Source organism: Colossoma macropomum, unplaced genomic scaffold (assembly GCF_904425465.1).
Source record: "Colossoma macropomum unplaced genomic scaffold, Colossoma_macropomum, whole genome shotgun sequence".
Classification (NCBI taxonomy): Eukaryota; Metazoa; Chordata; class Actinopteri; order Characiformes; family Serrasalmidae; genus Colossoma; species Colossoma macropomum.
Genome location: NW_023495385.1, coordinates 273,193 through 288,794, shown reverse-complemented (window position 1 = coordinate 288,794; position 15,602 = coordinate 273,193). Strand labels below are relative to the sequence as shown.

Below are 15,602 nucleotides of genomic sequence, written 5' to 3'. Positions count from 1 at the left end.
AAGGGAAACGTTCCAACCGGGACGAGCTGCAGCCTTCTGCAAACCCTCCTTACCTCAACATCACTCACAGAACAAATGAAAGACGCGAAATGTCTTCAGTAATTTTCCTAACTAACTGCAATTAGTACTTTGATTTGGCATTTCCGGTCTGTGGTGTCTAAAGGCCTTTTTGCGCTGGCTTATTTTTACCTATAGAGAGGTACTACAATTTAACTGATTTAAGTACATAGTGATTCTATCACATAAAAGGAACACAAATATGCATAAACAGATATGTATTATTTTTTATCTATTTCACAGAATGTGTCTGAATAGTCCTTCTCTGAAAGCCTTGAAGGCCCTGAGAGTTCCCAACTACCGTCTACACACCTTAACCTATAATCAGCTAATCCACAAGTTCCAAAAAGAGCCCATTAGAGCAGAAAAAACACTGATCTAAACCATCTCTCGCTAAATATTAGCAGGTCAATAATCATATGAACAGCCTACAATAATAATCTATTAATTAAGGTCTATTTATTACAAAGACTAATGAATTATGCTTTATTTTGCCATCATATGCAATCAGATTATGACTTTCACATACTGTGCAGCGCAGGTTACAGACACCATGATCATTTGCCATTTCCTTTCATTTAAAAGCATATTCTGCTGCTCACTTTCCCCCTTGCTCTGTACTTTCTCAGTTTCCATCGTTTTACTCACCTACATTAAAGGAAATAATACTTTGGTAAATGGAGTCTGCTTCTAGCTCTTTCAGACATTCAGTCACTCTTCTCTTCCTCTAAGAATAACCAAAGACTGCAGTGCCAATACTGCCCCCACCTCTCTCTCTCTCTCTCTCTCTCTCTCTCTCACACACACACACTCTCTCTCTCTCATTCTTCTGCTTCTAACAATGCTGTCTTCACACTGCACTGATATCAGGCATTGTGCTGAATTAAACACCAGTGGAGTTTGGACTCCAGGAGAAACATGATGATGGAGAACAAGGGCAATGTTTGGCTTGGTGTCAAACCCTCAGTGAGCAGACTACAGACAGCACAGCCACACAGGCCCAGCCAGATCCACTAATACGACAGCTGATTAAGGGAAAGAAGAGTGGAATAATAATACTGTGGTTCTCAGCAGTTTGACAAAACACGATTTTTGGTTAACCACATTATTGGATTATTTTGGCCACTCGACCACAAATGATGAGAGAAAGATTTAAGCTTTCGAAGCAGAACACTTTATGATGTTGGAGAGGGTGTTCCACCAATTCACCGAAGTGGAATTCCACCCATTCTTCAAAATTTCTACCTAATTAAGTAGGTGAGATCTAAATAAAGTCATTTAAAGTAATTTGGTTTGATGTGAAATGCTCCATTTCTAGAGTCAGAATGGTGGGGATAGGAACCAGACATCCGAAAGCTTTTAATGCTTCTAAAAGATCCCTCAAAAAATTATTACATAAACCGGTTATGAACATGCGGTCTGATGTGTGAGACATTGTTTTATGAGAACTTCGAGACAAAATAAAACATATTCATAGCAGAGACAGTGTCAAGCTTGTAACAGTAGCAGAACTGTTTTTGGTGCTATATGGAACCATTTTAAAAAGGTTCTATATAGAACCGTACACTGTTAGAAATAAAGGTACTGTGCATGTACATTTTTCATTCATCAAGGTACAAACAATGTAAATGTTTAAGCCTGAAAATGGTTCTTTGAGTGTTTATGGTTGTATATAGAAACTAAGTATACTATATAGACCCATCTCACATGAAACCACTCTGAATGACTTTGTTTACATCTCAGGGACTGAATTATGTAAAAGCTAGACCCCACTTCTAATTATTGAAATCAGCTACTTTTAGGTGCATCCATTGCTGCACAAGTGTTCAATTGCTCACACACAGCATGTATGATCCCCATAGAAAAGCATTACTAACAGAATGAGATGCTTTGGAGCAGGAGCACTGAGCCTAAGGTCACTATGCTTAAGGCAAAGCATCAGCTAGAGGGGTATAAAGCCCCCCAGCATGAGGGCTGTGGAGCAGTGGACATGTGTTCACTGGAGTGATGGAGCTCCATCCAATTCCTGGATGGATACTTGGGATGAGTTAGTGTGGTGTTTGTGATCCAACATCAGTACCTCACTAATACTATTGTGCCTAAATGCAATAAAATCCTCACAGCAATGTTCCAAAATGTAGTGTAAAGCCTTCTCAGAAGAGTAAAGGCTGATACTGCAGCAGAAGGGGGGCAAACTTCCCATTAATACTCTCGATTTCAGAAGAAATCTTGGCAGATGGAAGGTTTTAGATGTATATCTGTCACTGTTAGCAACATCGGCTTTATGAAAATCCCACTATACACACACAAACCACTTTACACCAGACACAGCAACTTTAATGCCAAACGTAGAAAAAATGTGAAAAACCCACACATTGAGGGTAAATGTACCGTCTGAGGTGACATTTGGCTAACTATTGAATTGAATCATTCCAGGTGGCAAAAGCACTTTTGCTAGGTCCCCTGTCCCTCTGGAACTAATCATGCAGGTACATTCTCACTTTCTGAAGCCTGGTGTGACTGATTTATAGGGGCGATGTGAATGAATACCGATAATTACATGTTCTGTACCGCCGAACAGCTGCTCAGCCTTCCCTGTGAGCAAGAAGGTGTGAAAAGTATTCCCTTTCGAGTAGGCTATATGGGAACGAAGGCCTTAGATGAGAAGTTTGTGGTACTTGTAGTGAACCCTGCCATTGTATTCATGTTTTCTCATTTAAGCGTAGCATTAATGGTGGTTGTAGACAGTCGTTGACCCAGGGTTAATATTTTAGATGGCCTTCTGGTACACAAGAACTGTACTGGCATAAAACTAACTGATCTCGGATCAGCTATGTGAATCCAAAAGGAATGACAAATCATTCCTTTCTGAGTCATTACTTAAAGGGATGCCAAACGTAGCCCACATGTTACTGCCGTTAAATGCATTCGCATGCAAGGCCTGCTATTGCCTTGGCTGTTCACATAAACTGATATCAGGATGAATAAAATTATACCCTTAAGGCTGAGACATTGTTGAAAACTCCAGGGTCCAACATCGCATTGGCACTGAATGGCTTTTATTGTTGTTTTTTGTGATAATACAGGGTGAAAAAAGTTCTTCTTTAGGGCCTGTAAACAATTTATTCTCACAGCCTGGGAAGAGAATAAACATACAGTCCTGTGAAAAAGTCAGAGACCACTTTTCATTTATTTAAATTCCAGATAAAATGTCTAGAAATTACAGGTTATTCTTTTCTGAACATCAGGAAAAAAGCAGAAGACATATATTTAAGCCCTTAAAATCCCAGGCTTATTACATACTAAGGCTTTTTATTCAGTAACAACTTCAGTGCAAACTGGCTGAGCTGTTCTTAGGTTATAGAAGTGTGTGATAAAACTCTGGGTTCACCGGTGGGTCCAGGCCATTTAGGGGGTTAACAAAAATTATACAGCAGCCTCAACTACTAAGTACAATAAGTATAAAAATGTTCAGTTTTCATTGTGTCCACTCCTTGCCTTTATTATAGCTTCTATTCTTTTCAACAGACTTGCTTTCAGTTTTTCAAAGAAACCTGCAGGAATATTTTTCCACACCTCCAAGGTTTAGTCTTAGAAGTTGGTTGCATATTTGCTTCCCTCTCCAAGAAATCTCAATTACAAATTTAGACCCCATACTGAGTTCCATGCTGGTCTAAGATGGTTTATGTTGCTCTGGTGCTGGTTTAGCTGATCACCCAGGATGCTCATGCTGATTGACCATCATACCAGCATCCAACACACAACTAGAGAGGTCATCAGTCCATAAAATGTCCAGTTTTCTTCTTTTTTGTTTATTTCATTTTCTCAGTAAGGGCTTCTTGATAGCTACACATCCTTTCAGACTCATATCGTTATCATCTCACAGTGGAAGGATGGACAGAAACAGAACAGGCTTCGTTGGCTGATTTGTGTCGTATAGTTCATGGGGACAGTTTTGGTGGTCTACCAGGTCTGCCAATGCATAGAAATAAAAAAACATCAGACTTCTTTTTAACTGCATTATTTCATGGGGTTGTTATTTCATTTCAGCTATGAAATCTCCAGTACTTTCATGTCCAGTTTAGTTTTACAGCTAAACATCTGCAGCAGAATGATTTTAGAATAAAAGTACAACATGAGCTGGGATGTAAACACTTGAAATATGTTCTAAATAAACCACAGCGCAATGAGCTGTTGCTCTATTATCAAAAATGCTTTAATCCTTATTGGTTTATAGAGTGAAATCTTGTATAGATCTATCTAGAATGAACATCTAACAATACACATTTGTTTTATTTTGATTACATGTGATTTTCATACTTATATTCACAAACAAATTTAGATTTTCTGCTGTTTTGTTGAATGTCCTGTGACCAAAAGACTAAATTTAATATGATAATATGAGTGATAAAACCTCACTTTTCAGCTATATACTTCACCTGAATCCTCTGATTTCCTCAGAAATCCTCAGACTCATGCTCAGACAAGCTCATGAACCAAAGCAAACGTTTCAGATAAATTTCTCATTATCTGATGTTTATTCCTCTCAGTTAGAGAAGATAAGCTGTTGTGAACCTCACACCTGTTTCACTGTAAAGAACTGATGTATGATTACATCAGCTAAAGGAGAAACAGGGCAAGCATTTGTAAAAGCAGTTAAAATACTGGATTTTACCGTAATTAGCTGGTATTTACAGATCATATAGGAAAAGTGACTGGTACTTTGCACAGCCTTGAGCAGCATGTCTCTGAATATTGCAGTGACGAGGGTGGAGCTTCCCAGCATCCCTTACAGTCTAGTTAAATGTTTTTTAAGGCTTTTGTTGTTATCACATCATTCCTACCCCAAAGATGCATTATAACGCATTTGACCTGTTTTGGGATTATTACAATGATGTTTTTTTGTGTTTCAGTTAACTAATTCATCCTTTAACATTGTAACTGAAAGATATTAGATCACTGTCATCTTTGTCATCTTAATGACCAGTATAAGCTGGTATATGCAGCTGGTATATGTAACTAATGTGATGTTCAGCTCATTGCGTGACTGATAAACAGTATTAGACTGTTGTGAATCACACCGCAGTGTGATCGTTCTCTCAACAATGTAACAGTGTGTATGAACATTCAGAAGCTATAGCTAGAGTTGTGGCGTTTGCCTACATCTTTACATGATGTACATAATATAGCCAACCGGCACATATGAGCTGAAATACAAGGTCTGGAGAAAACACTGTACAGTAAAAAGTCCTGTAAATAAAAAGTTGTATTACTGGAGAATTTGCTGCCAGAAAATCTGTTTTTTGGTGCAATTTGTCACATTTTCAGTTTGGAAATTCGTAAATGTTTTAAAACTCCGTTGCCTTCGCTCCTCTGCTGTCGTGTGGACCAGCAGTCTGAAGGTGGGATGTAAGCGCTGAGGGGAGGGGGGAAGGAGGGTGGTCGGGACTTTGGAAAGAGAACACGTGAAAAAGTGGCTTTGACATTGGAGTCTCTCTGATGGACAGTCAGGCTTGAGGCATCCGTCTCGGACGCTGCACGCGGACCTTCCTCTAAACTTGGAGTGACGTTTTCGTTTCCCTGTGACTGAATTGGCTTCGCGAGGATGTATTATATATATTATAGGGGTGAATAAAGAAAGTGGACAGAATGCACAGGCTGCCAAACGCGCAGCATAAATGCCCACGAGCCGCTGGATGTCGGACCCTCGTCGCAGGTGGTCTGCTTTTAAGTTCTTCGTGAACGCGGATGGCGAAGCATCTGCTTTCGGGGTAAAACGTGGTCAAATGTGTTTTAATGGATGATCAGAGACGCGGCGCGGAGAGACGCATGGACTCCCAGATGGACTGTCAGACTGGGACAGAAAGACTGTAGCTGATGAGCGACGGGCTTCACTTCAGTAGACATCTCGAACCATCGCCTTTCTCAGAAACAGTGGAACTCATGAAGGACTTAGATCAGAGGGAACTTCAGCAGACTGTAGAACTTCAAAATGAAGCTGAAACCTTCTAGACTGGGTTACCTGTAAGTACATCTACACAGACTATTATTCACCAATTCATATAACTATTAGACCCCCTTATTAACAACCGACCCCCTTTTTTGCAGGTTGCTCCAATTAATGACGCTGTTCTTTTACACTCAGGTAAGCTTTTGCAAACAAGCAGCCAAACCAAAGCATGTATCACACTTACATGGTTCTTCAAGGGTTCTTTATTAAAGGGAATGGTTCTGTTTAAAACCATGACTTCTATATAGATCCATTCCATGCTTAATTGGTTCTTTGCATGGTGAAATGGTTCTTTGGACAGACGGAGAATGTGTTGTGTATGGTTCTTAATATAACCTTTTTGAAAATGGCTCTATAAAGCACTAAAAAAGGTTCTGTTGATACAATGAGGTCAAGCTCCATGTAGAACCATTTACAACACATTCTCCAGCAAGCTGAAGAACCAGCTAAAGAAAAACTAAATGGTTCTCATGGTACTAAACAGAACCATTCGCTTTACTAAAGAACTCTTAAAGAACCAGTTTTTTGAAGAGTATATAGGCTGTATGTCCAAAAGTTCACACATTTTCAAAGTCTCTTCTGAAATCAAGAGACTTTATTAATTAATAGAGACTTATTTGGTTGAGGATTTGATTGTATTCAGACACAAGAGCATTACTGAGGTCAGGTACTGATGTTGGATTGATTAGTTCTGAATCACTCCAGCTCATCCCCATCTCTCCAGAGAACACAGTCCCACTGCTCCACAGTGGAATATACCCCTCCAGCTTACGCTGGGAATTGGGCATGGTGACCTTAGGCTCATGTGCAGCTGCTTCAGACTCTTTTATAAATGTTTCTTGGCTCATGTTCTCTAAGCTTCCCTGAACACCAAATCTGAAAAAAACAAATTTAAATCTATCAAACAGATCAATCTAAAGAGTAAATTCTATTGTTAAAGAGCCCACGGCCTATGTTTTTGTAGTTTCTTGTATTTTATATTTTTTCCCCTTCCTTTAAGAGGGATACATGTAAATTATCTCTGTTCTGATTGGCTGCTGTGTATTGGGCCTCTTTCAAAAAGCAGCCTGGGCTGAAACCCACCTTATAACTTCAGTGCAAATTCTCAGGGCTAAACTTCTGCAGCTTGCTAAATGAATGCATGTAAATGGGAATGGTGTGATATTTTGGATCGGTGACATCACAAAAAACAGTGGGCCTCATTCTCCAATATCTTCGTTTTTCTTAAATTTGTTCTTGAGAAAGGTCCTAAGAAAAAAAAAGTCTGCGTCAGATTCATGACGTGTTCTTAAACCTCAGAACTGTTCACACCTTTGTGCTCTTGAGTGTGTGGATTCTGTTCTTACCTAAGAAGATATTTCTTCTTAAGAACGGTTGGTGAATGAGGCCCATTGATTTCAAAATGGGCTGTTTTTGCAGATGAGTTTCCATGTATGGACTGTATGGACTGGGGAGTGAACGAAATGTTTTGATACGTTTACAAACTACATCAGGGTGCCCAAACCTTTTGTCTTGGGGGCTAAAGTACAATGTTACAGCAGATTGAGAACCAAAAAGACAAAACAATACACAAACAAAGATGATCAGTAGATTTCAAATAGTTTTTAAAAATTGATTTTATGACTACATTTTCCTGCTAAAATACTTCAGAAATATATTTTTAAAAAGGAATATAAGAATTGTATAATTTATTTATAGTAAAAAAAATATGTACTGTCTTTGGGTAAAGGGTGGACTTACGGTGACCTTTTGGTGGGCAAAAACAAATGTCTTCTTGGGCCAATTTGGGCAGCCCTGCACTATATCAAACTCCATTAAGTGAAAGAGAGAGAGAGAGAGAGAGAGAGAGAGAGAGAGAGAGATTATTACTAATGATCTCAATAAAAACTCAAATTGATTGTGAATAAAAGTTTGAAAATTACATGTAACTACATGTAAGTACTGTTAGACATTCATCTAGTGTGAAGCTACACTTCAGCTTTATGGCATTTAGTGCTTTCACTAAACGCAGTTATTGGCCATGAATTGGCCTGAACTAATCAGAAGCCACTGCTCGGGTCAAAGCCTTCATTCCAGCCTTACACAGAACAGAGGAACGTCCAGGCTTTAGTTCATGCAGCTATTCATTCTACGTATGTTAGTTCGTTTGTGTTGTGTTGTTGAGTTCAGTGAATGTATTATAACCGCTCACTCATCATTATAGAGTCTTTGGCAAAATGTCAGACATCTTGAAAAGACGTAAGCCCCCTGTGGCTGAGGGGTAATGGTAATAACATGTGGGCACACACGGCGCGCACGGCTGAGCTGAGAAGAAAAAGGGTCGTTAAGGGAAACGGCGCAGGGAGACGGAGGTGGAAGATCATTGGCGGTAAAGCAGCCTATCAGAGGCCTCACATCTCCCGCGAGGCGAGCGAAGACTTTCCTCCGGGGAGATGTCGCGATAGGCTGTTTCTCCTCGCTTCTGATTGGCTGATTTCGCAACCTCTAATTGACTTGAGTAATTAACGTCATTTTAGCCGCTCTGTTAAAGTCTTGAACGCTTGTGCTGCATATGAACGTTCATTGGGCCTCTTCATCTGGAGAGGGTGTCATGTATTTAGCGTTTTATGGGGACCAAATGTTCCCAAGATGACACGAAACATGAAAGTGTGTGACGTTGTGGGACTTTTATTTTATAAAACGAAAAAAATGCAGCTTTTATTTCATTAAGTTAAAGCACCCAAAGATTTCAATTTGGTTAACATAAATAAATGAATAAATAAATAAACAAATGAATGAATGAATAAATAAATAAATCCAACTGCCTACCTAACTAACTAACTAAATAAATAAATAAATAAAAACTAAATTAATAAAATATTCAATATTTTAACCTAAGAAGTAGGTTAAACAGGCTGCTTTAACATTTAGATTTTATTACATTTCAAATAGTAAAAGTAATAATAATAGTAGTACAATAATAGTTCAGTAAGCTTAAAATTTCAAGGCAATAAAGGTACTTATTATTATTATTATTATTATTATTATTATTATTTTACCTCACCGGCTAGTTTGTTTTTCAGATACATTTTCATATATCGTCAGCATTTTGCCGGTTTATGAATTATTCTGGGTTTTTCTCACGTTCCCTCAATTTTCTAATGTCTTTATAATTATTCACCTTTTCAGACAACCATGCAGTCCGTCTCGGTGCCCAATTTCAAGCACCATGTAACGGAGCACAGTCGCCTGTCTGACAGGATGAGCCGGAGGTTAACGAGGACTTACCAGCTGTACAGCCGGACGAGTGGAAAACACGTTCAGGTCCTGGGGAACAAGCGGGTGGTCGCTAATGGCGAGGACGGGGACGTACATGGTAAGAGACACGCTGAGGGGAAGCCTCACACGCCGAGCACGTTGGTGAACCACTTCCCTCAGTCGACGTTATGCCGGCCCCAGTAGCCTAGCCTACATACATTGAAACGTAATCTATATTGTTCTGAATTTCTCTGGAGAAAGTCTGGAAAAGACATCAGCGCTCATCTTAGCCGTGCCTTCCTAACACTTCCTGAGTTTGCTCTCCGTCTAATAACAGTCTCGTAGTGTGGAGTTATGACTGGGCCATTTTGCAGCCCTGAGACGAGCCTGTATGTGCAGACAGGGTCTTCAGGAACGCCAGCATAATGTGGGCACACGATTCTCTGTACCACTTTACAGCAAGACTGCCCTTACAAAGGGTTTGTGAATGGTCCAAAATGAGTTTAGTAACGGTCATGAGTTAGGTCATAAACACTTTAAAATCATTCATAAGCAGTACAACACATGCATAATACAAAAAAGACATCTTGCTTGCCAAATAGTGAGCCTCCATTCATCTACACTGTTAAACCTGCTAGTTACTTATCTTTGTCTTCTCCATCAGTCAGCATTATACCTGTCAGCTGTATCAGATATTCATGTTCATTAGATATAACAGGTCACACTGTCCTGCTCCTCAGTATTTCTTAGTATGTAGACTCATTGCATGAAAATAATGCTGTTTCATCCCACCATGTATAAGAGACAAAAATCTGCTAATAAATGTTTTCCGAGTTTACGTGAACATACACAGCACTGTGCGAAAGTTTTACGCAGCTGAGAAAATGAGATTTAAAAGGCTGTTTATCTGGGCGGCAAGGGTTTATTTGAAAACATTAATATTAAAACAAATATAAATAATATGAATGCAGCCAGTAGGAATTTTTCATATGTCAGTGTGCATTAAACCATTTCCAAACCGCTCCACGAGGAAGTCCAGTAATATTTGTAGTTATCATCCAACACCTGGATTGGCTAATCAATACTTCATTAAGTTAAATCAGGAGTGCTGGTGATGGAATTCACTAAATCCATTTGATGGATTTATTAAAAATCTGGACCCAAACTTTGTTCTACAAACTAGCTCAGCTATTTTGTTTAAAAAGAAATTCTTATTCATTTTTACTGTATTTATGTTTATTTGCTTATATTGTAAAGATACATGGTGTTTTAAAGTAAAACACACTCACTGCTAAGATAAATACTCTTAAACAATGTGCTTAGGTTAGACTTTTGCACAGTACTGTTGTATGTATTCAAAGTGTATCGACATAGATTATATAACTAATTGTAAAGGAAAATGGTATATTGGAATATAAGCACTTTGTATTATTTACATGGTAAATAGTAAATGACTTTGCTTTGCTTTTATTCAACATTGGTAAATTATTGTTTTCTCCATACTTTAAAGGGTCCATTAAGCTTAACATGCCCACCCTGTCACACAAAATGATCAGAAAATGGTCTTGATAACAAGAGGCCTGGAGGTCAGTTTAGCCTGAAACGTTCCCTCTCACATTCCCCTCCAACACGAGCTCAGTATGATAGGGTTGTACTTCTCTGTGTTATTTGGCACAAAAAACAAATATGGTTAATGTGGTGGGAACAAACATTTTTTGCTAAAAATAATGTGTAATTGAAACTATAGGAATAAAAACCGGATTCTTTGACATGATTGTTTAAATATGTATAATGTCCATCTCACACCCTCTCATGAAATGGCTCAGTAATGTGGATTAAAAGGTTGGTTGGTCACTCCAAAAGTACATTACATTTGCAGAAAATGTTAACGGCACTGAAAATTGGGTTGAAGTAGGGGCCTGTGATTCACATAAAGACTTGTTGTAAATAGGGCGAAGTTGTGAAGAAAGTCGGTGAAGTTTTTATTTGAACTAGACCAGATTTTTATAGCTATCTGCTGTAAGGCACCTGTTTTGAGGGCAACTTAGCGAGGGGGTTTTGCTCCAAGCCAAACACAGTGGTTAGGATCCCGTCCTCTGGGAGTGAATTCCTGTCACCAAAGAATTTCGGAGTGTCTAGCCATCTTTCCACCAGTGCCATCCATCCACTTTGCCTACTGGAGGGTCATTTTATGAGGAATTTTCATTGCTTTACAACTCAATGTATGAGCATGAGACAGTTTATGAAGAGAGTGGTGAAGTCAGCCTCACCGTTTTACCGCTAATCATCTCCCTTTCAGAACTAACGCACACAGAACCATACTGCTGCACATGTTCAGAGTCTGAACAACCAATTTGGAATTAAAAATCTTATTTTAAAAATAAAATTATAGTAGCACACTCATATTGTCTAATTAGGCTTACTCTTATATGATTTTGACCTCAATTGAAGGAAAATACTACATTCACCATATACACTGTTAAAGATTTACTTTTGGTTGCAAAAGTTCATAAACCCCTGGTCAAATTGTTGACTTTCTAACTGAAAATAAGTTCATATGTTCTGAAGTATTTGTGCTCAATTTTCTATTTATTTGAGTTTAACATACTGGGGATATATATATATATATATATATATATATATATATATATATATAACTTGTCATTTGACCAGGAATGCTCAAACCTTTGCATATAACTGTATGTATGGTGTTTTAATTAAGTTAGGTTTAAAAGCTTAACATATTCATGTCCATATCTGCAATGGTGTAGTTCATTTGGTCCATATGTTCTATGAACATGCCTGAGCATAAATCTGAAGAATTTTTTAAAAAATTGATCAAACTATGTGGCTAAAAGTGTATTAGTTTTTATCACTTAGTTTGTCATATTTGGTCACAGGGGCTATCCTTTAAAAATATTAAATCCAAATTTGATTGTGAATAAAAGTATGAACTACTTTTATACTAAATGGAGACAGTTAGATGTTCATCCAAGGTTTAAAATCTCATAATTCGTATCATACTAACTTGTTGTTGGCCATGAATGTGTTCATTTAAAAAATCTCAACCTTGAATATTTACTTTCTAGACTTGAGTGCTAAAACAGTAAGTGATTTGCAATTGATGTTGTTAAGAAAGCTTGGAATCACCCAAGACATTTTGTAGACTCTGTGTGGTGCATGTTATGATGAAAAATGGGAAAAGAGTAAAAGAAAAGTGCTTAAGATTAACTTGGTACAACGAGACGTTTTAGCTAAACCGAGCTTGTTAATAAATCCAATAAAAGTCTGTGTAATCACATCACAATGTTAAAGAGCAAATAGAGTATAAAACCAGCGGTCCATGAAAAAATATGATGAACAACATATGGCACAAACCGGGCCCACATCCAGAACCCTGAAATGACCAGCTTGTGAAGTTTGTTTCAGAAATGTAGACTGTATATTGATGCTACGTAAGGGAGCTGTTCATGTTTCTTTCTCACTGCTGGACATGCTTTTTCTTTCAGTTTTTGTCCACATCACAGAGTTTATGAACTGCTCTCATTGTGTCAATTTACCTACAGCACACATGTCCTCTTTTTGGCTTGAGATGAAAAATTTCAGCTGCCAAAACTGAAATTGACAGGCGCTTAAAGAGCCCCGAAAGTCAGGGCAAAGAAATGAAAAGAGTGAAATCATCATTTCAAGTTGTGTAGCAGAGTTAGGCTGAATTGTTTCATATCACAGTTCACCACATTTGCAGAGTTTTGGCTGCTGCAAAGTGAGAACAGTACTGTGCAAAAATCTGAGACCATCCTTCCCTTTATTTAATTTCCTGTCAAAATGGAACAAGTTATTTTCCAGTGACAGGAAGAAAGCAGAATACATATTTAACAGCGGTATTACACAGAAGCCAACTAAATACAATATCAGATTTTTTCAGTATTTATTGTCAATCTTTGCCTTTATTACAGCTTCCATTCTTTTCAGGAGTCCTGCTTTTAGTTTTTCAAAGAAATTTACAGGGATATTTTTCCACTCCTCCAAGGTTCAGTCTTAGACGTTGGTTGCATTGGTTGGATGGTTTTTGACTTATTTTCCCTCGACTATATTATATCTAATCTCGTTAGAAATGTCTCCTTTAATCATTTTAGATGCACATGAGAAATACATTTGTGAGGTTGAGTGGTTGCTTGTGTGAATGTTAGAGTCTCTTTGAAGGGGAACATAATGTGTGTGACTCCTTTGGGAGCAGCTTTTGTTGGGAGGACGCACCTGTAACTCACTGGTTTTAAGTCTAGTAGAAGAACGGAGGAGTTAAAGTAGCAGTAGGTGCACAAAACTAGAACGTAGACATTTTAAACAGGTAATTTCCTGTTAAATGTATGTTTCTGCTTTTTGCTGATGCTGAATAAATGAATAACCTGCACTCAATGGCCGTTTTGACTGGAAATTAAAAATGTTCTCTGATTTTTGCACAGTACTGTAACTGTTTTAAAAAAATCATTAATACAGTGTTGCTCCTCTGAATTAAGGGTCGCTTTCACTGACTAGCAGTTTCTTTTAATTGAATTGAAATTTCTTTCTTTTAATTTCATTCATTGAATTTTAAATACTGCTTCCTTGTGGTGAATTGTCTTTGTCTATTTTTAACTCATTTCTGTAATCCTCAATTTTGTCTGATAATTATGTACCAATGCAGATCTTTAAAACAAAAAAAAAACAAAAAACAAAACTCTATTATTTACATTTTCAGCCAAGCTAGTTGTGGAGACGGACACATTTGGAAGTCGGATTCGCATCCGGGGCGCCAAGACAGGCTTTTACATTTGCATGAACAAGAAAGGAAAGCTGATTGGACGGGTGAGGCATATTTTTTTCTTTTTTGCATGATTCATTACACATTTTCATGCATTTACTTTCTTTAAAAAACACTTGCATAAAACTGGCTTGCCTTCCCGTTCTTGGATCAAATTTTTTAACAAGATCAAACTGCAACTCCCCGATTAAAAAAAATAAAAAACAAAAAAAAACAGGGAAATAACAAATGTCTAACTACTTTGCCCTCTGAATATTTTCACTGTCTTCGTTTCCAGAGGAAGGGTCACGGCAGGGACTGCATTTTCACCGAGATTGTCCTGGAGAACAACTACACGGCGCTCCAGAACGCCAAGTACAAAAGCTGGTACATGGCGTTCACAGCGCAAGGGCCGGCCCAAAAAGGCCACACGCACCATGCAGCACCATCGAGAGGCCCACTTCATGAAGCGCCTGCCCAGGGGACACCTGTTAACTGAGCGCAAGCCTTTCGACGTCATCCCCTATCAGCTCAACAAGAGGACTAAACACAGTCATCGACCTGGCGTTAACTGAGGACGCCTGCAGAACTGCTAAGCCAGGAGACACTTCCTTAAAAAGACCTCTCAAGCTCAGTCCTGTCCTCCTGTAGCTTGAACAATCAAACGGAACTGGAATTCTATCTCATTTTGAGCGTATCTAATTTAATGAACAGCATCCGCAGAGACTTCTGAAGAGCTCAAGAAGCAGGACATGGACTTTTTTTTTGAGTATCTACAGATCAAGCCCAAGAAACTGAAGAGACCCAATAAAAACTGTTCTGAAATCAGAAAAGACTGAAGTGACTACAGTGTTAAAGCGATTAGAGGAAGCCATTGGTTGCACCATAATGAGCAATTGTATCTCCAGGAACGCAATGGTACAACACAACGCTTACAGCTACACATGGCAGCTATTTTTGAAGGAATAGTTCTGTCAAAAAAGCTAATGTTGTTAACAATAAATGGAAACAAACAGCCAGCAGTTAGCATTGTGCAGATTGTCATGCTAACTGATGGCTATTAGCTTTCATTCGCTGTTAGCCACATTAGCATGTTTGGTCAAACTCTTCTTTTAAGTATTCACAATCATAATGATTCAACAGCCTCTCTGGTGCACTTTTACAGATTCATTTATGAAGCCTTTAAAGATGCATCCGTCTCCTCTCAATGTTCTATTTGAATATATATATATATTTTTATCAGAAGATTTTAAAAAAGGATGGAAATATTTATTGTAGAGTTATTGTGTATTAAATGTCTCTGAAAGTATGCCTTTTCATTTATAGTGAATGCTGCATCTTGTTTAAACAAATATAGATAATAATTAACTTATTTCTTGGAGCTTTTCTGAATTTCCCTCGAAGTGTGAGTGTGTTGTGAGATTGGTTCCTGTTTCAATCCTACTTTAACATGCCATTGCTAATTTCGACTCACTTCGAGTCACACCTATGTTACACAAGTAATCTTTCGCGGTATGA

General features: G+C 38.2%; 1 protein-coding gene across 1 annotated transcript; it reads left to right on the top strand.

The window, feature by feature from the left end:
• The first annotated feature begins 5,508 nt into the window (after positions 1-5,508).
• fgf8b (fibroblast growth factor 8 b) lies at positions 5,509-15,456 on the top strand. Its single transcript, XM_036562365.1, is given in 6 exon segments — positions 5,509-6,081; positions 6,166-6,202; positions 9,236-9,422; positions 14,043-14,149; positions 14,383-14,484; positions 14,486-15,456. Coding segments are annotated over 6 exon segments (639 nt in total). The 5' UTR covers positions 5,509-6,049; the 3' UTR covers positions 14,660-15,456.
• Positions 15,457-15,602: the final 146 nt, after the last annotated feature.